Source organism: Lampris incognitus, chromosome 2 (genome assembly GCF_029633865.1).
Source record: "Lampris incognitus isolate fLamInc1 chromosome 2, fLamInc1.hap2, whole genome shotgun sequence".
NCBI classification, from domain to species: domain Eukaryota; kingdom Metazoa; phylum Chordata; class Actinopteri; order Lampriformes; family Lampridae; genus Lampris; species Lampris incognitus.
In genome coordinates, this window is record NC_079212.1 from 28,259,101 (window position 1) to 28,281,379 (window position 22,279).

Genomic DNA, 22,279 nt, shown 5'->3' on the forward strand with positions numbered 1-22,279 from the left:
GTGGCTGCCACCGTTCATTATCTGCTTGAATTTGCTGCTCATCTGTTGAGTACACAAGTTCTCTGCAGACTTTTTGGCTGGCACCTGTTCTCCTACATGTGTGCCACGCAGGTGTCTCAAGCTGCTTCGTGGCCTCAACGTGTCTCGCAGCCAGACGATGTGGAGCAGGCGGGAGGAGGGAGCGCTCTGCACAGGTAATTGAAAAAAATAAAAGAGACCACAGGGCCTTGTCAACATCATGGTGATATGAGATTATTAGTAGATGTTGGAATTTCAACTGCTGTACAAGCCATTAAACATTTTATGGCGTTATAACTGTTTAAGATATTTTTCAGTTGGGTTCTCCTTGATCAGTGGTGGGAGAGATGTTCTGATCCCCTCTGAAGTTGGTAATAATTTTTGGGCTTCCTGTAATTGTTCTCGGGGTGAATCTGTTTGCGCCATGTGAAGTATCTTGGATCGTTTTCAGATAACAGTTAATGTTGATTACCTAAAATCTGAGTGGCTTGCAAGAGTGACAGGAGGCTATAGTGTGCCTTGCACTTTATAAACATGGAATTAGACATGCGATCAGTTATATTAACCTATTAACATTTGTCAAATGTCTTGCAGCTGTCATTTCCCTCATTTTTCTCTTGCTATATTTTAGCCAACTCTTTCTTTGTTTTGGGATTCCCCCCCCCTTTTTCTCCCCAATTGTACTTGGCCAATTACCCCGCTCCTCCGAGCCATCCCGGACACTGCTCCACCCCCTCTGCTGATCCGGGGAGGGCTGCAGACTACCACATGCCTCTTCCGATACATGTGCACATGCCAGCCGCTTCTTTTCACCTGACAGTGATGAGTTTCACCAGGGGACGTAGCGCATGGGAGGATCACGCTATTTCCCCAGTTCCCCCTCCCCCCCAAACAGGTGCCCCGACCGACCAGAGGAGGTGCTAGAGCAGAGACCAGGGGACACACCCAAATCTGGCTTCACACCCGCAGACACGGTCAATTGTGTCTGTAGGGACGCCTGACCAAGCTGGAGGTAACACAGGGATTAGAACCGGCAATCCCTGTGTTGGTAGGCAACGCAATAGACCGCCACGCCACCCGCCCTATTTTAACAAACTCTGAAGAGATCAAGAAGAGATCATTCAGAAAAATACAGGGGTTTACAAACTGTATTAATTCAATGCTTTGCCATGAAAGCTTTGATCCCCTCACCTTTTAGAAATACATTCACCCCATCACAATGCCACAAATGTGTGCCACACTTATCCACCACATGCATACACTCACTCAGATGGAGAGAACAGGCCTTCATCATCAGAAAGGTGCTTAATTGTGGAGACACTCCAAAGGGAGACTCAAGGCAACGAAAATGGGGCTGTGTTCATATCTGTATCGACAAAACTATTCCAAAGATCCAGTGCCGCCTGCGCACATCACTCTGTCTGGTTAGTGCAATGTGACGTCTGCCATGTCAGCAGCACAGCGCGTCTCCATCCCCTCCCTCTGGAGCCCTCTTTGAGTTTTCCCTTGGGTTGGCAGAATACGAGTGCCCCTTGTCTGACTGGCTATAACCTTGCCATGAGCTTGTGTCTGCCTGTGTACCCCCCCCCCCCAACTCTAAAGACTTGAACAGTGATGACTCAAGCCACACAGAGCACACCTCAGGGAAAATACGCCGGGAAAAAGGGAGAAAAAAAATAACAAGTGGGTTTTTGACTGCAGTCAGATGTGAGACAAGGCAAGTGGGCACTGGGCTAAAAGCCTGAGCAGGTTCTTCCCCCGCTGCGGACTACATTAGATTAGGCCGTCTCGTGTTCAGGAAGTGCTGAAAGGCATTGCAGATTTTATCTGCATAAAACACTGTCCTTAGATCCAGAGACAGTTTCCAGTCCCTGCCTCTGAATTTCCAAAGTAGCTCTCAATTCAGTTAAGGCCAGATACTGTGGACGTCTTCATGTTGCCCCCCTTTTGGGGCTTCTTATTAGTGGGGTTAAGTATGAGGACGCCTGTGTTGGTATTTCTGCGGTCGATCATCTGTGTAGCGCACATGAATTTCTTTTAAATTATTTATTTTCCTGACACCACCATATGGCGCTGAAACTTGTTTGTCTTGGAGCGTGCTGGAGAAATGCAAGACCTTGATTGGATTACTGTTGCTGTGTATACATGCGAGACCCTCTTCAAACAATGCCTATTTTTTGTTATTTGCTCTGCTGGGTGGGCTCTGTTGACGCAACCAGGTGCAATCCACTACAAGTACAGTCTTCTCTTGTCTGTCTCTTAGCCAAGACAATGAGCATAATTTGGGCCAAAAATGTTTAGCTGTCTCAGAGAGGTGTAATGCACCACCGGTACTGTTGTTCTGCGGAGGACGGGGTGAAGAAGAAGTAACAAGAGGAAAAAGAAGAAGCATTTGGTAGGGGCCCGGGAAAAATTGGGTCCTGATCTTCTTTGAAATGCCACAATAAATCGCCGCGGCTTCTTCTGAACGCTCGGATGATTAAATGTGCTCCTAAACTGCCCTGATTTGTGGGGGCACCTTGCCGATTTTATTTGCCACTGTTAACATTTTCATTCTTGCATTATGCATGGTGCTGTGGGGCAAGGAAGTGCTGCAAACAAATGGCCTTGGGGTGCGGCGTAAACACAGGGTAGCGTAAGGGGGGAAGACTAACAGCGCCGCACCTCCTCCCTCAACCGGTCTTCACTAACAAACTAGACAGCCCCGTCACAGCTGAGTTCTAGCTTGAAAGAGCAGCGCAACAAGGATAACAATGTCATTTCCCTCAAGAATCAGAGAATCTTGAAAGAGCAGAAAATAGCACCACATACCTTGGGAATTCAAGAACAGACTCTAGGCTTTTTAAAATGGCTGCACTCATCAGTGTTTTGATTAATCAATTATGAATGGGTGTCTGAGAGACTATTTCTCCCTGATTGGATATGATTCCTCTTCTTACCGCGTCTATACGATGAGGTCACTTCCCCTAGTTAGATGTGACAGCCAAAGCACGGCAGCGCCGATTCCTCTGTGTTTAGGGATTTTAATTCCTTGTTGCAATAATCAGTGACTGATGGAAGCCCGGGTGTTTCTTGATGGCAAGCCAAAAGATGTGTGTTCTCTTTTGAACATGAAACACTCAAGAAAGAAATATGAATTTTTACATCAGAGTCATATTAGCCTTGTGATTGGGGTTCACTTGATCTCCGGCTCTTGGCTGCTGTAGCTGCACACATGGCCTGGCTGAGTTGTTAGCTGTCTTTGCGTTGGCTCAGTGTCACACACTTGGCAGATCTCACCTCCTTCTCATCCACTCTCTCACCTCCGGGTGGCAATGCAAATATAGAATAACAATGCGTAGCCACTGGACAGCTCTGTGTACGCTAATATAACACCTTACAGATCATAAAATTTCATTCTTGTGTCTGCTAATCATAATGAGGTCTCAGTGTTATCATTCCTGTCTTAAATTTAGTTTTTTTTCCTCCATTGTAGATGATAAGTCCTTTCCTGCACTTCTTGCCACTGGGTTGTGTATTTCCTCCATAGCTTGCTTCACGAGAACTCTGTGTGGTTTTATTAACAGTAACTAATGGTCTAGGCATTGGGAAGAGGGCATATATTGTGTTTTTATGACTTGACCTTTGAGATATTATTTTCCTTCTTTTTTTTTTGATACATATCTGTCGAGGTCGCCCTGAACGAGAGGATTAAACCTCGGATAAACAAGTTTGCTGAAGGTTTCTAATCCCGGTTTATGACACAAACAACAATAACAAAACAAAACACAAACACGCACGCATGCATGCATGCATGCACGCACGCACGCACGCACATGCACTAAGACACACAGACAATGAGCTCACCCACTTTCACTGCAGATGTAAGAGATACAATTGGCTCCAATTGTATCTCTTACAAAGTTGGTTTTAGTGTACTGGAGACTAATGCCAAATAGGTGACAAGCAGTTCATTAGGATGCCTTTTAGAGCATGGGATATGACCTTTTCCATTGTAATTGTAGCCCGAGTTCATAGATAGTTGACTGGAACCATGGCTTATGTTGACAAGGATCACTGGAAACAATTAGCATTGCATCTTAACAATCACCCCGCAAAGTGATTCTCGATCGCCAGTTTCTTCACACCTCCCCGCTCGGGTGCCAGGCCGATTTGATTCCATGTGACAGATAAGTAAGACAAATAAGATTAATACATTATTTAATTGATCAAATGCATTGAACCACATCTAGGTATAATAACTTGAATTAAATGATGTATTTTAGAAAGAAAGATAGTAAGAAAGAGTGTGAAGTGTGACAAAGTAAAATTGCATAGTCCCGTAGATGCCAATGTTCTTTTCTCGATAATAGTGAAGACCATTGCTTGTAGTTCTTGCAGAAAGGCCTAGATTTATATGCTAAGCAAAAAGTCACAAGTCGATAGCTGATATTTTGTTGGGCGTCTTACTTTTGCAGTATTCAACTAAAAAATCACATCTGTGTGGAGGAACGCTCCAAGAGAGACAAACTAGATTTTTATTCTATTTTTGAATCCTAATTGCTGTCATCATCAGAATTCTTGCTCCTTCTCCATGGTGTTTTGATAAAGCAATTGTGGTTGAAGACAGCAAATATTTAAGGTATCTGCAAATGTGATGCACATCTGTCAGACAGCCCAAGGGTGAAAACCAGCACATAACAAGGCAACAAATGCTGATCTGGGACTTCTCTGCGGCAAAATAAAATATGGCTCAAGTTTTCATTAAGGTGCTATTGATTAGCCTTTCCTGGCAATGAATTATGGACAACATTAAATAAAAAGGAAAATATTTTTATGACTTAGCTCGGGCCATGCCAGAATCCCCCTTTGCTTCTTGTATGCTCGCCTTGACAAGCATTCTGTTTTCTCTCGAATTCTTGTGGCTTTTCTGTGAATTTGTCTTCATTTTTTTTTTGCAGGAATATTTTACTTTATCTTTGCTCTTTTAATGTACATTTGACAAAGTTTGTGGCAGGGGTTTTAGTAATGGTAAAATTTTCACAGGACTAGAGCCGATCACATGGCAGGGCTTTTTACAACAACATGTAGATTCAAAATCCTAAATATAGAAGTGCAAAAAAAAACAAAAAACAACCCATAGCTTTATCATTAATTACTACTATCACTATGAATTTGCCCACACAGTGTTATATTAAGAGTTTAAAATGGGATACCTTGACATCCAGAATATCTGTGTCTCTTGCTGTCATTGTATCTCACCTTTGTCCTCCCTGATCTTCTGCAATTACTCTATGGTTATTTTACTGTCTTGCTCATTGTAAGTGTCCCAATAACAGCCTAAAATGCCCCGGAATTAAAATGTAAATATGCATTTCTGTGTTTATTGTCGTCAAAGCAGGTCTGTGAGTTGTGTCGGTGAGTAAAGTAGGTTAGTCATTGAAATCCAGTGGTATGGGAACCATCAAGCCTGCAACCGGTCATGCCACTTACTCCCATGACAGCAGTGCTGCTGAGCCATTTCTGGGAAATTACTTTTCTTGACAAGTAGGAAGAAATTGTCATCTAAATTGTTGAATCTTGTGGAATTTCTTCTAACAATTTAACTGTGTGGAGTTGTTCCATGCCTTTAATTTTAGTCAAGGCAGTATACAGAAGAACATTATGTTTTATCCCCACTTTCAAAATCTAGCCTCAAGTTAACATTGTGCGTTGTCGGAAACTCCCTGGATGTGTATCATGTTCAGCATTACATTTTAGATATCTGGAGGGTTACGTTTAGTGAACAAAAGCTTGGGTGAAACCAGGCAATGTTATCTCAACAGATGAAAGATTTGTGGTTCTGAAAACCCTGGAAGAGAGAATGGGTAAAATGAGCCGTACTTTACAGAAAAATTAAGAGATAATGATTCTCTTTTTGATGTCTTGTCAAAGGTTCGTTATTGCTATAGTGTGTGTGTGTGTGTGTGTGTGTGTGTGTGTGTGTGTGTGTGTGTGTGTGTGTGTGTGTGTGTGTGTGTGTGTATGCATTAAGCTAACAGTACATCTCAGTTACAGTGTGTATATAAAACTTGTCTATGCACATTTATGCAATTATACAAGCCAACCTATAGCATATTTTCTCTCTGGTTATTATTAAAATTCCACAGGGATACCAAACACTGGAGGTATGCAGCATCCCCATAATATTTTTTTTATCATGGGCTGAAATGTGTCAACTAGTCATCCGACAATGTTCTAATCTTTATGTTTATGTTTTATTGTATATGTGGTATCATTTGATATATAACATGTAATATTAAACTGCCATGGCTGCAATTGTAGTATTGGTTCAGATAGCAACAGCCCAAGTAAAACTAAACCACATACCAAAATCCTATCTAGTTACTTCATTTTATACGTTGGATGCAGTTATGGCATAAATGAAACTGAAACATTACTAATATTATGAAAATATTATTTAAAATAACAAGCTAATGTTAAGTCCTCTTAAAAAGACCAACCAAACGCTGACAGATATGTATATTTATTTATTTTCTTTCTTTCTTTCACACACCCATAACTGTATGTATGCACATAGTATGTACAATGTCTTGATGCATGCTCAGAAAATCCAAGGAAGGTGAATCAGTTCATCTGGATACAACGTTTATTGACAGATCCGTTTCATCAGTATGTACAATCTTCACAGTCTTGTCTGAACTTTTCTAAGTACTGTTGGAATGTACTGGCTGTTGGTGGAGAACACTTTTATTAGAATAATGACATTTCTCTAAATCAGCCTTCAACCGGTAATTCCAGTTCATGTTTTGAAAGACATTCAGTCTAGGTGCATTAAAAATGTCCTGGTTGGTGTTTTTGAATGTTACAGGTTGATGGACCAGTTTTTTTTAAACGGAGTAGGTTTGTTTTTCTATCGTGATGCTCTGCTTCGGATTGGTTCAGGGGAGCATTATTAATAGGGTGTTGATTTCAAAATTGTTCTTGATTTTCTAACACACATGTTAATTGTTCTGAACGTTAAGCTGTTTGTGTACCCATAAGCTGGGCAAGAAGGCCTCCAGGCTATAGAAATCTACGCCTGTGAAGATCGCTTTTCACACCCTAAACCACAGCAAAACTAGCAAGCCAACTTTACGTTTAGCTTACACAGGCATTGTACAGGGGGCCTAAACTTAACTGATAAAGTAAAGTAGTTTTGGTAGCATATCTAAAAGAGACCGCATAGAAGAGACAGCAGCAAAAGATATTTGCCGGGTGTTAGAACAACTTTAGCACCTCCATATTGTTGTTGTAATTTTTCCCCCCAAATAAATCTAGCCACCACACAGGATGTTTGAGCGACAAAGGTATGCATACACCCAGTACTGTATACTGTTGGAATCTTAACTTTCATGGGAGATGTGGATTTCAAAAATGCCACAAAGTCAAAAGCAGAACCTACTGTTCTTTTTACAAAGTGCTCAAACTTGTTCCTCGAGGGGGATGACTGAAAAAAAAGTCAGTGCATGTGAATTAAGTAAAGAGGCTATCCATTAGGGCTGAACACAGTAGGAGCCTCCACCAGACTATGCAACAGTTTCATTCCTCAGGCTGTGAGGTTCCTCAACAGCCTGAACGCTTAGACCTTCCACAAAATGACTTTTTGACCTTCTTACTCACTGTCCATGTCAGGTGTGCTTGTGATGTTTTGGTCTGTGAAGCAATTTTTGTTTTTAATGCACTTTTGTTTTTAATATTTACTACGTGTTATTTGTTTTTATGTGGCACTGTGGTCCGTGTGAAACGTAATCTCGTTCCCCTATATGTATGAGACATGCATGCAGGTAATGACAAATAAAAGCAGTCTAAGTCTAAGGAGAGTCTTTCTACTGTATCCCATATTCACAAAGGATATCTTGTACTCAGTAATAAATAGCATTAGGGGGATATTGGACATCCCTGCAGGAAGAAACATGGCATTAAGCACAGGTAAGGAGCAAGGGTGTACTAATTTGATTAACAAGTCTAAACAGTACGCGATTTCATTATTTTTACTCATCTATACAATAAAGGACTTAGAAAGCTGACTTCTGGCAGCTTTTTAACCTGCCACATAATGACAATCAACAAATGAATTGGCTGATTTGAAGATGCATTGCATCTTCAATAGAAAATGCTTTAGCAGTGACAGCGCTATATAAAACAACTCAATGACTGCTAGCTGCTCTTCAGTGTTCAGACTGCAGCACTTAGTGTGCCAGGTGTTTTGCTCAAGATTTTTCCACAAGACAAATGGAAAAGTGCCATAGCCCTCAAACATCCCATTAATGTCTTATAAGCCTCCCACCAACCACCAAGCCCCAAAAGCTCAATTTTATTACAGAATCTTGTCTTTGTCAGGCATAGCTTCCAGTTTACGTTTTCAGGTAATTATAGCGTTGTGCACACTAGAGTGGCACAAATTAGCACTTTGGGTGAAGAATCAGTTGGCTGGTTGCCCATCAGTGCCTTTATGGCCTGGACATGATAGACACACAAACAAAAATGCCTGTAAAAGGCACACAAAGTGTTACTCAACATTTGAATGGTGGATGTTTTCTTGTTTTTTTTCTTGGTTAGGTTGTGAAAACTTGATTGATTTGGAGTCTTGACTGAATTGCTCTGACTTTACAGTTCAGCATGAAGATGATGCTAATCATCTGATCTGAGTTTATTGAATAAAGTTGGCTGATTATTTGTTATCATCACAGGGTAATCCTGTATCTGGCCCTCCATGTTTATAGAGTACCAATATGCGGATAAAGGGGTGGTCACATTTCCATAGACGTAACTGAACTTGTTTCACTTCTCACCAAGAATCAGGGCGCAGCTGGATATGACGTCTTTCTACAGGAATAGCTTTTGTCCATGCCTCTAAACAGCATGGATAACCATTGCTATATAGGTGGTTAGTTAGCTTTTAATCTTTTGCCACATCTGTCCTGTCCTGTCCTGTCCTAGCCATCTTACAAAGTGTGTGATGTTTGGGAACATTGTTTGCTGTTCAAAAGGTAAATGTTTCTCACCAGTTGGAGAGAAATTTGTACGAATATTGCTCTTTTGGGGAACGCTGTCCTCCAACATGTTTTTCATTTGTATATTGTATGCTAATTATTACTGAACCACTGTTAACATTACATTTCACCTACAAGCATTTTCATTGAAATGTCATCCGCAAGTAATTAGTAATGCATCACTCTGGAGGAGCCTAGCAGCATGTTGACTGAAACTTTAGGTAGCTCAGGCCTTAGGCTAGACATGGTGACCCTGGTGAACATTCCCTCTAGCCATAGTCCCAAGTTGTCAAAGCTTGCCTATCACTTCAACTGCACGCGCGCGCGTATGGTGCAGCGGCCAACAACTGTATGGCATCACAACACGCCCCCATTGTCATATACGGTAGTCAAATGCTCTTGCGCATATCTACTACTACTACTTTCGGCTGCTCCCGTTAGGGGTCGCCACAGCGGATCATCCGTTTCCATTTCTTCCTGTCTTCTGCGTCTTCCTCTGTCACACCAGCCACCTGCATGTCTTCCCTCACCACATCCATAAACCTCCTCTTTGGCCTTCCTCTTCTCCTCTTCCCTGGCAGCTCCATATTCAGCATCCTTCTCCCAATATACTCAGCATCTCTCCTCCACACATGTCCAAGCCATCTCAATCTTGCCTCTCTTGCTTTGTCTCCAAACCGTCCAACCTGAGCGGTCCCTCTAATATCCACTACTACTTTCGGCTGCTCCCGTTAGGGGTCGCCACAGCAGATCATCCGTTTCCATTTCTTCCTGTCTTCTGCGTCTTCCTCTGTCACACCAACCACCTGCATGTCTTCCCTCACCACATCCATAAACCTCCTCTTTGGAACTTCCTCTTCTCCTCTTCCCTGGCAGCTCCATATTTAGCATCCTTCTCCCAATATACTCAGCATCTCTCCTCCACACAAGCCATCTCAATCTTGCCTCTCTTGCTTTGTCTCCAAACCGTCCAACCTGAGCGGTCCCTCTAATATAATCGCTCCTAATCCTGTCCTTCTTCGTTACTCCCAGTGAAAATCTTAGCATCTTCAACTCTGCCACCTCCAGCTCCGCCTCCTGTCTTTTCGTCAGTGCCACTGTCTCCAAACCATATAACATGGCTGGTCTCACAACCATCTTGTAAACTTTCCCTTTAACTCTTGCTGGTACCCTTCTGTCGCAAATCACTCCTGACACACTTCTCCACCCACTCCAACCTGCCTGCACTCTCTTTTTCACCTCTCTACTGCACTCCCCGTTACTTTGGACAGTTGACCCCAAGTATTTAAACTCAAATGCCTTTGTCACCTCCACTCCTTGCATCCTCACCATTCCACTGTCCTCTCTCTCATTCACGCATAGGTATTCCGTCTTGCTCCTACTGACTTTCATTCCTCTTCTCTCCAGTGCATACCGCCACCTCTCCAGGCTCTCCTCAACCTGCACCCTACTCTCGCTACAGATCACAATGTCATCCGCGAACATCATCGTCCATGGAGACTCCTGCCTGATCTTGTCCGTCAACCTGTCCATCACCATTGCAAACAAGAAAGGGCTCAGAGCCGATCCTTGATGTAATCCCACCTCCACCTTGAACCCATCTGTCATTCCAACCGCACACCTCACCATTGTCACACTTCCCTCATACGTATCCTGCACCACTCCTACATACTTCTCTGCAACTCCTGACTTCCTCATACAATACCACACCTCCTCTGTCGGCACTCTGTCATAAGCTTTCTCTAAACCTACAAAGACACAATGCAACTCTTTCTGGCCTTCTCTATACTTTTCAATTAACATTCTCAAAGCAAACATCGCATCTGTGGTGCTCTTTCGTGGCATGAACCCATACTGCTGCTCGCTGATCATCACCTCTCCTCTTAACCTAGCTTCTATTACTCTTTCCCAAATCTTCATGCTGTGGCTGATCAACTTCATACCTCTGTAGTTGTTACAGTTCTGCACATCGCCCTTGTTCTTGAAAATCGGTACCAGTATGCTTCTTCTCCACTCCTCAGGCATCCTCTCACTTTCCAGGATTGTGTTAAACAATCTAGCTAAAAACTCCACTGCCATCTCTCCTAAACATCTCCATGCCTCCACAGGTATGTCATCAGGACCAACTGCCTTTCCACTCTTCATCCTCTTCATAGCTGCCCTTACTTCCTCCTTGCTAATCCGCTGAACTTCCTGATTCACTATCCCTACATCATCCAACCTTCTCTCTCTCTCTCTCTCTCTCTCTCTCTCTCTCTCTCTCTCTCTCTCTCTCTCTCTCTCTCTCCCTCTCTCTCTCTCTCTCTCTCATTTTCTTCATTCATCAGCCCCTCAAAGTATTCCTTCCACCTTCTTAGCACACTCTCCTCGCTTGTCAGCACATTTCCATCTCTATCCTTGATCGCCCTAACTTGTTGCACATCCTTTGCAGCTTGGTCCCTCTGTCTAGCCAATCGGTACAAGTCCTTTTCTCCTTCCTTAGTGTCTAATCTGTCATACAACTCACCATACGCCTTTTCCTTTGCCTTTGCCACCTCTCTCTTTGCTTTACGCTGCATCTCCTTGTACTCCTGTCTACTTTCTTCATCTCTCTTACTATCCCACTTCTTCTTTGCCAACCTTTTCCTCTGTATAATTTGCTGTACTTCCTCATTCCACCACCAAGTCTCCTTGTCTTCCTCCCTCTGTCCTGATGACACACCAAGTACCTTCCTAGCTGTCTCCCTCACTATTTCTGCAGTGGTTGTCCAGCCATCTGGCAACTCTTCACTACCACCCAGTGCCTGTCTTAACTCCTGCCTTAACTCCACACAACAGTCTTCCTTCTTCAACTTCCACCATTTGATCTTCGGCTGTGTCTTCACTCGCTTCCTCTTCTTGGTCTCCAAAGTCATCCTACAGACCACCATCCGATGCTGCGTAGCTACGTTCTCCCCTGTCACCACCTTGCAGTCTCCAATCCCTTTTAGATGGCGCCTTCTACATAAGATATAGTCCACCTTTGTGCACTTTCCTCCACTCTTGTATGTCACCCTGTGTTCCTCCCTCGTCTTGAAATATGTATTCACCACAGCCATTTCCATCCTTTGCGCAAAATCGACCACCATCTGTCCTTCCACATTTCTCTTCTTGACTCCATACCTTCCCATCACCTCCTCATCACCTCTGTTCCCTTCACCAACATGTCCATTGAAGTACGCTCCAATCACCACTCTCTCCTCCTTGGGTACCCTCTCCACCATGTCGTCCAACTCACTCCAGAATTCTTCTTTTTCATCCCTCTCACACCCAACTTGCGGGGCATATGCGCTGATAACGTTCAGCAATAAACCTTCAATTTCCAGCTTCATACTCATCACTCTGTCTGACACTCTCTTCACCTCCAGCACGCTCTTGACATACTCTTCCTTCAGAATTACCCCTACCCCATTACTCCTCCCATTCACACCATGGTAGAAGAGTTTGAACCCACCTCCGATACTCCTGGCCTTACTCCCCTTCCACCTGGTCTCTTGCACACACAGTATGCCTACCTTTCTTCTTTCCATCATGTCAGCCAGCTCTCTCCCTTTACCAGTCATAGTGCCAACATTCAAAGTTCCAACTCTCACCTCCACATGCCTACCCTTCCTCCTCTCTAGCTGCCTCTGGACATGCCTTCCCCCTCTCCTTCTCCTTCGCCCAACAGTAGCATAGTTTCCACTGACACCCTGCTGGTTAACAGTACCGGTGGCGGTCGTTGGTAACCCGGGCCTCGACCGATCCGGTATGTAAGTCTTACTTATGATCCGCATATTTGATTTGGCAAACATTTTACGCCGGATGCCCTTCCTGACGCAACCCTCCCCATTTGTCCGGGCTTGGGACCAGCACTAAGGATGCCTCAGTGGCTGGGTTGCTCTTGCGCATATACTGTGCGATATACGTTATACAGGAAAACGTAGGGGCCATGTGACCTCGGGGAACTTCCGGAGGAAGATGTTGTATGACGGCGATTCATTAAAATCGACAAAAGCTAAATAAAGCCTCCATCGCAATTATTTACATGGTGTCAGAAGTAAACAATGAGAGGAGTCATGGCTAAATTCAATCCCCCGGCGTACTTTTCCTTCGATAAACCAGGCGAGTGGCCGGATTGGAAGCGGCGTTTTGTGAGATTCAGAACCGCCACTAAGCTAGACAAAGAAGATGGCGCCGTGTAGGTGAGCAGCCTGATATACGCTATGGGAAGCGAGTCGGAGAACATCTACTGATCGTTTGCATTTACCGATGAGGGACAAGTTTCCTCAGGTTGGGGCATCGCCAGACGGAATGGTGCAGTGCACCTGCTGTGGAAGAGGCTGCATTGAGATAAAGTGCCCATACAAGCACCGTGAGAGCACTGTTAAGGAGGCATGCAGTGACAGACACTTCTGTTTGGAAGTAGTGGATGGAGAGCTACAGCTTAAGAAGGGTAGTCCATACTACAAGCAGGTCCACACTCCAGACACACATGTTTGCGGCTGATCTAGAGTACTGTGACTTTGTTTTGTGGACTTAGAAAGACTGTGCTGTATTGCGTGTTGTACCTGACCCACAGCTCTGGAGTGCTCTTTTTGAAAAAGGCACAGCACTTCTTTGAGCATGTGTGTCTCCCTGAACTCTTAGGCTGTTACTTCACTCAGGTGCAAGACAGATGCCACTTCAAGGGATTTCTATTCCTGCAGGGAATCAGAAAAGAACACGCCAAACATCCGACACAGAGGTTTAGGGTTAGTTGTGTGTCTTCTTTTATCTGAATTGCTGTATTATTTTACATTATTTAGATATGGACTAGCCTTTTATTGCTGTATTATTTTGCATTATTTAGATATGGACTAGCCTTCTATTGCACATTGACTGACCAAAGAAGACTTGCTCTTACTTTTACTTATGTTTCTCTTACACACACATCTGTCGATACACAGGACAAAAGATGCTTAGATGTTTAGAAAAACTTGTTTACGTTGCTTATGTTACAGAAGCATGTACTGTACTTATATTTGTTGGTATTGTGCAGATGAACTTCAGATACTTGTAAATACATAATTAAATGAACTTCAATACATGCACTTTGGATAACATTTGGTTTCCTTATGTCATTTGGCTGTGAAAATGTTGATAACAAGGAAAAAGTCAAGAACACATTTATGAAAAGTCAACTTAATCAACTTTATTGTTGGTGCAAGTATAAGGCCGAGCTTAACATCAGCACACATTACATTTTTAAACTATAGCTGGACATTGGTTTGTCAGTGCACAACAGACAGTGACAATCTTATCTAAAAATGTGACTGCCTCACCTTCACATGGAAGTATCATGTTGATGGATGTGGTTCCTGTTAAGATTTTATACTTCTGACAAACATTTCCGATGACCCTTTCAACATGGATTCTCAGATGTGTGTGTCTTCTTTTATTACCATTTTAGCAATAAAAAAAGAAAGCAAATGAAAGGGGAAAATGCTCCGAGTAGAGTACAGCGTTTACCACAGAAATACCAGAACAGCGTTTATCACAGAAATACCTGAAACATGGCGGCTGACTCAGCGCGCTTGTGTGTGACGTCATCTGTCAAAGACCTATTGGGGTGATACACGAAGTCACTCACAGGCGCAGCAAATACACCAAACACCACGGTAAGCTGAAAAGGGGAAATGATGGACAATGTGGAAAGTGTGGGAAACTGCAGCACAGTAAAGATGAGAATTGCCTGGCTAAAAAATCCAGATGCAATGCGTGCAACAAGGTTGGACACTGGAGTAGAGTGTGTAGGAACCAGAAAGCAGAGTGATTTTACAGAGCAAACAGAGTAGCTCTAGTCATACTTTCTTGGGGCTATGAGTAAAGCAAATGGGTCATCATAGCAATGGGCCATCGAGTTGCTGGTGGGCTCCACACCAGTTGAATTCAAAATTGACACAGGAGCTGATGTTAACATCATCTACGAGGAGACCTACCACTCACTCATTTCCAAACGACCACTGGAGCCTGCAGATATTCTACTTGGATAGCCCAGGCGGCAAGCTGCAGTGCATAGGACAGATCCAGAGCACTGTGTCCTACAAAGGAAAGACCCACCCACCCACAGCATATATCATCTGCGGATGCACTGTAAACAACTTACTCAGCAGGCCACTGTCTAAAGATGAATCTAGTGAGGAGAGTGGATGAAATGGTGTGCAACAGAGGATACCTACAGGCGTATGGTGAGCATGGGACATATACGACTGAACCTGTGAGAACGCAGCTGAAAGACAATGCTCAGCCATATGCTGCACACACAGCATAGTGCATACCTTTATGCTGAAAAAAGGTAAAGGAGGAGCTCCTGAGGATGGAGAGAAATGCCATCATCGAGAGGGTGACACAGCCCACCGACTGGTGTGCACCCATGGTGCCAGTCTTGAAGAAGTGCACAGGTAAAGCCCACATCTGTGTTGAACTCAGGCTGAATGAGGCTGTGAAGAGAGAACAGTATATCCTGCCTACTACTGATGAGATTACAGCAAAACTAAGGGGGGGGGCACAGTCGTTTCTTAACTTGATGCTGCCAGTGGGTTCTTCCAGATACCACTGCATCCAGACAGTTGTAAGCTCATGACCTTCATTACGTCGTTTGGCAGATTCACCTTCGAGTGGCTACCATTCGGAATTATGAGCATACCTGAAATCTTCCAGAGGAAGATGATGGAGACCCTGCAAGGGCTGGAGGGCGTTGAGGTCTTCATGGATGACATTCTTGTCTATGGGGCTACAGAGGAGGAGCATGACAGTCGCCTGGAGAAGGTAATGCAGCGCATAGAGATGGCTGGTTTGAAGCTCAACTGTGAGAAGTGCTCCATCAGGCAGAGTCAGCTGTGGTTACTCGGGCATCTCATTGACCGGTCTGGGATCTGGCCTGTCCCTGAAAAGGTAGAGGCTATTCGGCAGCTGTCACCACCAGCAGACGTGCAAGAGTTGAAAAGGATACTGGGAATGGTGAATTATCTCGGAAGATAGTACATCCCCAACCTCTCAACAGTAGGACAGCTGATGTATGAGCTCCTGAAAAACAAGAATACATGGACATGGAGTCACACACAACAAACAGCCTTTGAACACATCAAGGAGCTGTTCACAACTGCACCAGTACTTGAATACTACGAGGTGAACAAGCCCACTGCTGTGTTGGCAGATGCAAGTAGTTATGGATTGGGGGGTGCACTCTTTCAACTCCATGGGGAGCAGTGGAAACCTGTGGCATATTGCTCCAGACGCCTCACAGAAGCAGAAACATGCTACGCCCAGATTGAAAAGGAATGTCTGGCTTGTGTGTGGGCATGCGAGAAGTTTGACAGATACCTCAATGGACTGGAGCAGTTTATGCTTATAACTGACCACAAGGTGCTGGTGCCTCTCATTAACAGCCACAGCCTGGACAATGTACCTTTACGATGTCAGCATCTTCTCATGAGGCTCATGAGATTTAATCCAGTAGCAGAGTATGCTCCAGGGAAAACTCTGATTCTCGCAGACACCCTGTCACGCAGTCCACTGGCTAGCATGTGCACAGAGACTGACACACACAGTGAGGTGGCATGCTATGTGGCTAGTGTAGTGGGAGGATCCCTGCATCTACAAGCAAAGTGGATGAAATCAGAATGGCGACAGCAGCTGACGCTGAACTGCTGTCTATCTACAGACACGGCCAATTGTGTCTGTAGCGACGCCCGACCAAGCCGGAGGTAACACAGGGATTTGAACCTGCGATCCATCCCGTGTTGGTAGGCAATGGAATAGACCATTATGCTACCCGGACGCCATCAACAGCATTTAAAAGGACAACGTCACATCAGTTTATTTTAAAAGTGACATCTGGAATTCGAGTGTCCCTGTTAAGCTTAACCGCACACTTTGTTGATCAAAACTTCAAACAACACAAAGTTGTTCTTCATTGTCAAGAATTCACAGGGTCACACACAGTGGGGGCTCTGGCTGTCGCAGTCAGTGACATGTTCTGATCCTGGGGAATACCGAGAGAAAAGGTACACGCTATTCTAAGGGATCATGCTAAGAACATGGCAAAGTTCCATGAAGGATGCGGATTTACCCAGCCTACCTGTATGGCGCATACACTCCATCTCGTGGTTGAGGAAGTATTGTCACAGCGAAGCATCGCTGATGTAATAGCTGCAGGGAGACCGATCGTCGGTCATTTTAAACCTCCCCCGTTAGCATACTCCCGACTCCAAAGTATTCATCAACACCTGGGCCAGCCTACAAAAAGACTACAGCACGACAGAATAGTACTTTGTATATGCTACAGAGTCTACAAGAACAGAAATGGGCACTATCTGCTTATGCTGCCGACTATGACTTGCCTTCAACGTTCTCCAGCAATCAGATGAAATTATACGAAAATATGATTTCCCTTCTCACACCATTCGAAGAGCTCAAGCAACAGCCCAGCTCATCAACTGCATCGGCAGCAGATGTTATACCACCCATTAGCGCTCTTATGTGTCTCCTTGAGAAAACAGCAGAGATGGACCAAGGTGTGAAAATGTCAAAAGCCGCTTTGTTGGATGCGATCCAGAAGCGATCAGTGACATTGGATCTGAGCGCCTGTATGCAGTTGCTACAATTCTCGATCCGAGGTATATTGCTCTCTATGTACATATGTGAGTCATCGTTTTCTTCAGTGAACTTGATCAAGAACGAGGAAAGAAACAGACTCTCCAATGCACATCTTGGCGAGTGCCTCAGGACTGCCACAACAGCAAACAGGCCCGGCATCAGAAGGATTGCCTCATCCCATTGCCCTCACTTTTCTCACTGATTGGTGACTGAACATCCATTTATTTTGTCCATAATTAAATGGTTGGTTTTGGACTTATTTTGTGCCAAGAGTGCATTTTTTTTCTTATGTGACCCTGAACACAAGCTTTAAGACACACAGGTTTTAAGAATCTCAGGCCTAAATTATTACTACCACCACCACTACTACTACTACTACTACTAATGATAATAATCGTAATAGCAACAACAACATCTGCACATAAAACAACTTTTGCTGGCGCAATGGAAAAAAAATCTCCTTTATGTTTTAGCCCATGGCTTGGCATGCATGACATAATTTGGCCCTTGGGGAAAACTAATTGGTGAAGACTGCCCTAGGGGCATCAAAGTCTCAGACCCACTCTATTTACTGTGGTGTTACACAACGATCTGTCCTTGGGACCCATCCTTGTTCATCCTCTACATGCTCCCCCTTGATTGTGTCATCAGCCGGCATGGAATATCATTCCATTGCTATGCTGATGACACACAACTGTACATCAAAACTTCCCCAAATCCCTCTAATGCGTTCACACAGCTCAGCATCTGCCTCGAGAAGATAAGGGCAAGGATGAAGCACAACTTTTTCCCACTACCGACCAAACGCTCTCCCTCTCTTCCTCAATCACCAACCTCAGTATCAATTTTGACCCCTCCTTAAACTTGGACATCAATACTAAACATCTTAAACATCAAGACTTCATTCTACCACCTTAAAAACATCACCAAACTCCCTCCCATCCTCACCCTTGCTTATGCAGAAAAGCTCATCCACGCCTTTATCTCCTTGAGGCTGGACTACTGCAATGCAATCTTCATCCAGTACATCTAGAACAGCACTGCCAGAGTGCGAAAACACCACCACATCACCCCAATCCTGGCTTCCCTGCACTGGCTCTCCATGTCTTATAGAATCAACTTCAAAACCATCCTATTAACCTGTAAATGCATCCACAGCAGTGCACCACCATTCCTCAAAGAATTGCTCACCCCCCAAAATCCCTCCTGCAATATCTGGTCTGGCAGCAGCTTGCTCTTCCACCCACCCAGTACGAAGCTGACCTCAATGGGGGACTGGGCAATTTGCTCTACCCCCCCCCCCCCAATCTCTGGAATGCCATCCCAGACAATCTAAGGACTCCCAGACTGTCTCTGACAATGAAAGGTGCCATATAAAATGTGTAACACCTGTCCCATGTAGCTATATAAAAATCTGCTATGCGTAGTAGTACTGTGGGCGGGGCCTGGGTATGGTTTCAAACTAAATGGCGCTATCACCTGTATGCTTTTAAACTATTTTAATGCTACTCTATTTTAAACTAAAATAACTGGCGGTGCCTCCAGATAAATTTAGGATATATATTAAAGATATATCCCTTAGATTTTAGTTTTGTCTCTTGTCCTAATTTTTATCTATCCTTTTAACAGTTATTAAAAATGAATTACCTATGACAGTGTTTCTTAACCCAGTCCTCAAGGAACCCCTATCCTGCAGATTTTCTTTGCAACCCTGAATAGGTACCTGTTTGTAGTAATTCAGCAGTGAATGTCAGAGTTTGCACACCTTGCATAATTAAGTGCCGTAAGATGATTGGTTGAGTAAGTACAAGCAGAGCTACCTATGCAGGGTTACAATGAAAATCTGCAGGATAGGGGATCCTTGAGGACTGGGTTGAGAAACACTGACCTATGAGCTATGACACAACAAGGTTTCTTTAAATGTAATACCAAATTATGGTAGGCTATTTATTTATATAAAACAGAATTTCTCAAAGTCACATCATGAATAAAGACAAATAGGACTAAATCCCAAATATAAATAAACACAAAATAACACCAAATAACATCAGTCATAGGCCCAATAGCCCCCCCCCCCAACACTCTGCAACTTTGGTCAACCCACTTGTAAACCAAACCCCCGTTGCAGGCCTGAGTCGTGGGCTCATGGCTTGGGAGCGTAGAGGCCCAGAAACTGTAGTGGCCGCTTCACTTGGTCACACAAGCAAAATAAAAAGCACGTGCTCAGTACTCGCAGATCCAGGGAAAATTTAGAGGGGGAAAGACAAGGGAAACCGGGTGATGGGCGCTCGGCAGAGCGCAGAACAGCAGCGACACTCAAAAAGCACTCGAACAGAAAACAGTTCTCCAAAGTGGTCCAACGGAGTTGTCCTCTCTTACAGTCACAAATGATCCCTCTCCTGAATCAAATAAATCAGCTAAGCAACAAGTCCATACACTCTTTCGTGGCGAGCTAGCAACAGCTTGTCTTAACCAATTCTTCAAAGCTGAGCTAACTGCTATTATGCTAATACTAATGGCTACCTGCAATTAGGAAAATGAGCATAGTTTGCTTAATATGTACAGAACCAAGTACGTGTAGTCAGTCTAACAGCCTAACTTCATTAGCTGCATTATGTCAATCTATGTTTTCCTTTGTTTTAATTGGTATGTTCCGAAATGATAGCCAACCCAAATTCCATTCTCAGGTAGAGGGGTGGGGCTTGGTTGTAAGCTGTTAGGTCTTGTGCGTTGGAGAACAGCAGAAAGTGAATGGCCACCGTCAAGTGAACAGTGCAGATTGTTCGAGAGCAAAATGTGTTCCTAACTTAGTGGTTGATGAACAGTTATCCAAAGGGTTCAGATTTTTGTGATCTGCAAGAGGTAAATATGAGATTGTGTACTGCATTTCATACTGTGATTACATGTTATAGTGTAAAAACGAATTGTGTTGCTAATCGCGAGCATTAGCAAAATAGCTGTTAGGTTTCCATTGTTTCATTTGCCTAAACTCTAACCTTTTAACTGTAAATTATGACTTTTCTATTTTATCCTTCCATATATATTTTTAACATATTTAAACTGTATGAACTTCATTTTTAAAACTATATCCTAAATGAATTTTAACCAAATGTCTAAATGCATTTTAGCCAGGGCTACAAATGTATTATTAATTATTATTATTATCATCATCTTGAAGTGGAGCCGCCCGGATCATGTGCTTGGATGATTTAGCCAGTTTGAATGCCTCCTACAGTGGTGACAGGCATGGGCGCAAGTCCATGAATACTGAGATGGCATCCAGTGCTTTACTTGTGCCCCCGTCCATAGGGTTAGTGGTTGTGTCAGAAAGGGCATCTGATGGGCAGAAAGGGCATCCAAAAATTTGACCAAATCAGGAATCAGGAACATTTTTTGTCACTTCACTACATGCACTTGCGTACATGAAATGAAACGAAATGCCATTTCTCCCAGCCCACAGCTGTACAACATAAAGACAAAAACACATCCAAAAACTACAAGAACACACATACTCAAACTAACACATACAAAAAAAAAATCACTGTCCAAGGGAATGAATGCCAGCCAGAATGACTGTCGGAACTGCTGGTCCACATGTGTTAGCAGTTAGCTTAGCCTGCCCCGCTTCCGCATCCTGTCAGACCGCCCTTGGCGTTTCCTTCTCGGGCATAGCTCCAGGCGGGGGCCGTGGTCCTCAGGCTCACTGGACGAAGCGGACCAAGCTCTCCCAGCCGATCCAGTGCCAGCTCCCCCGGCCAGACACCCTTGACACACCTCCCCGCACTCCTCATGACGACATCAAAAACACCAGTCAACGCCAGGTGAGGCCGCCGCCAAACCGCCCTTGGTGTTATCGGAACTGCTGGTCTGCATGGGCTAGCAGTTAGCTTAGCCTTCTCAGCCGATCCAGCGCCAGTTCTCCCAGCCATAAAACTAAGGCAAAACTTAAGACGCAGGCATAGACAAAGACACTGCATTGATGGTACTGGGTAAGGTTGCCGCAAATGCGAATTCGCGCTGCCAACTTCTGACACCGGCACTGGGTGAGGCTGCTGCAAACGCGAATTTGCGCAGCAATCTTCCCACGCCGGAAGCAGAAATAGAATCAGTATATGGATTGACAAGACCATACGTTACATTACATACAGTCATTTAGCCGACGCTTTTATCCAAAGCGACGTACAATAAGTGCATTTAACAAAGGAAATCAGGAGAACTACTAGTCACCAGAGGTCATAAGTGCATCTAAACAACCATCTAAGAGCACAACCAGTGCTAAAGTAAAAGTGCAAGAAAGAGTTTTTTTGTTTGTATTCACGCAGTAAAAAAAAAACCAATCAGTGCTAAAAACAAGTAACAGGGTAGTAGTTCTTAAAGAGGTGAGTTTTCAACCTGCGCCGAAAGATGAGTAGCGACTCCGCTGTCCTGACATCAGTGGGGAGTTCATTCCACCACTGTGGGGCCAGGACAGAAAAGAGCCGTGACCGGGTCGATCGGCAGCAAGGGCCTCTGAGCGGTGGGGCACCAAGGCGTCCCGAGGCAGCAGAGCGAAGTGGTCAGGCAGGGATGTAGGGCTTGACATTGGCCTGGAGATAGGAAGGCGCTGTTCC

At 44.1% G+C, this 22,279-nt stretch overlaps 1 protein-coding gene across 1 annotated transcript in view; it reads left to right on the plus strand.

The window, feature by feature from the left end:
- The first annotated feature begins 15,387 nt into the window (after positions 1-15,387).
- The window catches only part of casz1 (castor zinc finger 1), a 208,270-nt gene continuing 201,378 nt past the window's right edge, over positions 15,388-22,279 (plus strand). The window contains exons 1-2 of the mRNA XM_056299172.1: positions 15,388-15,527; positions 15,677-15,965. Coding sequence (XP_056155147.1) covers positions 15,388-15,527; positions 15,677-15,965 — 429 coding nt within the window. The remainder of the gene's footprint in view (positions 15,528-15,676; positions 15,966-22,279) is intronic.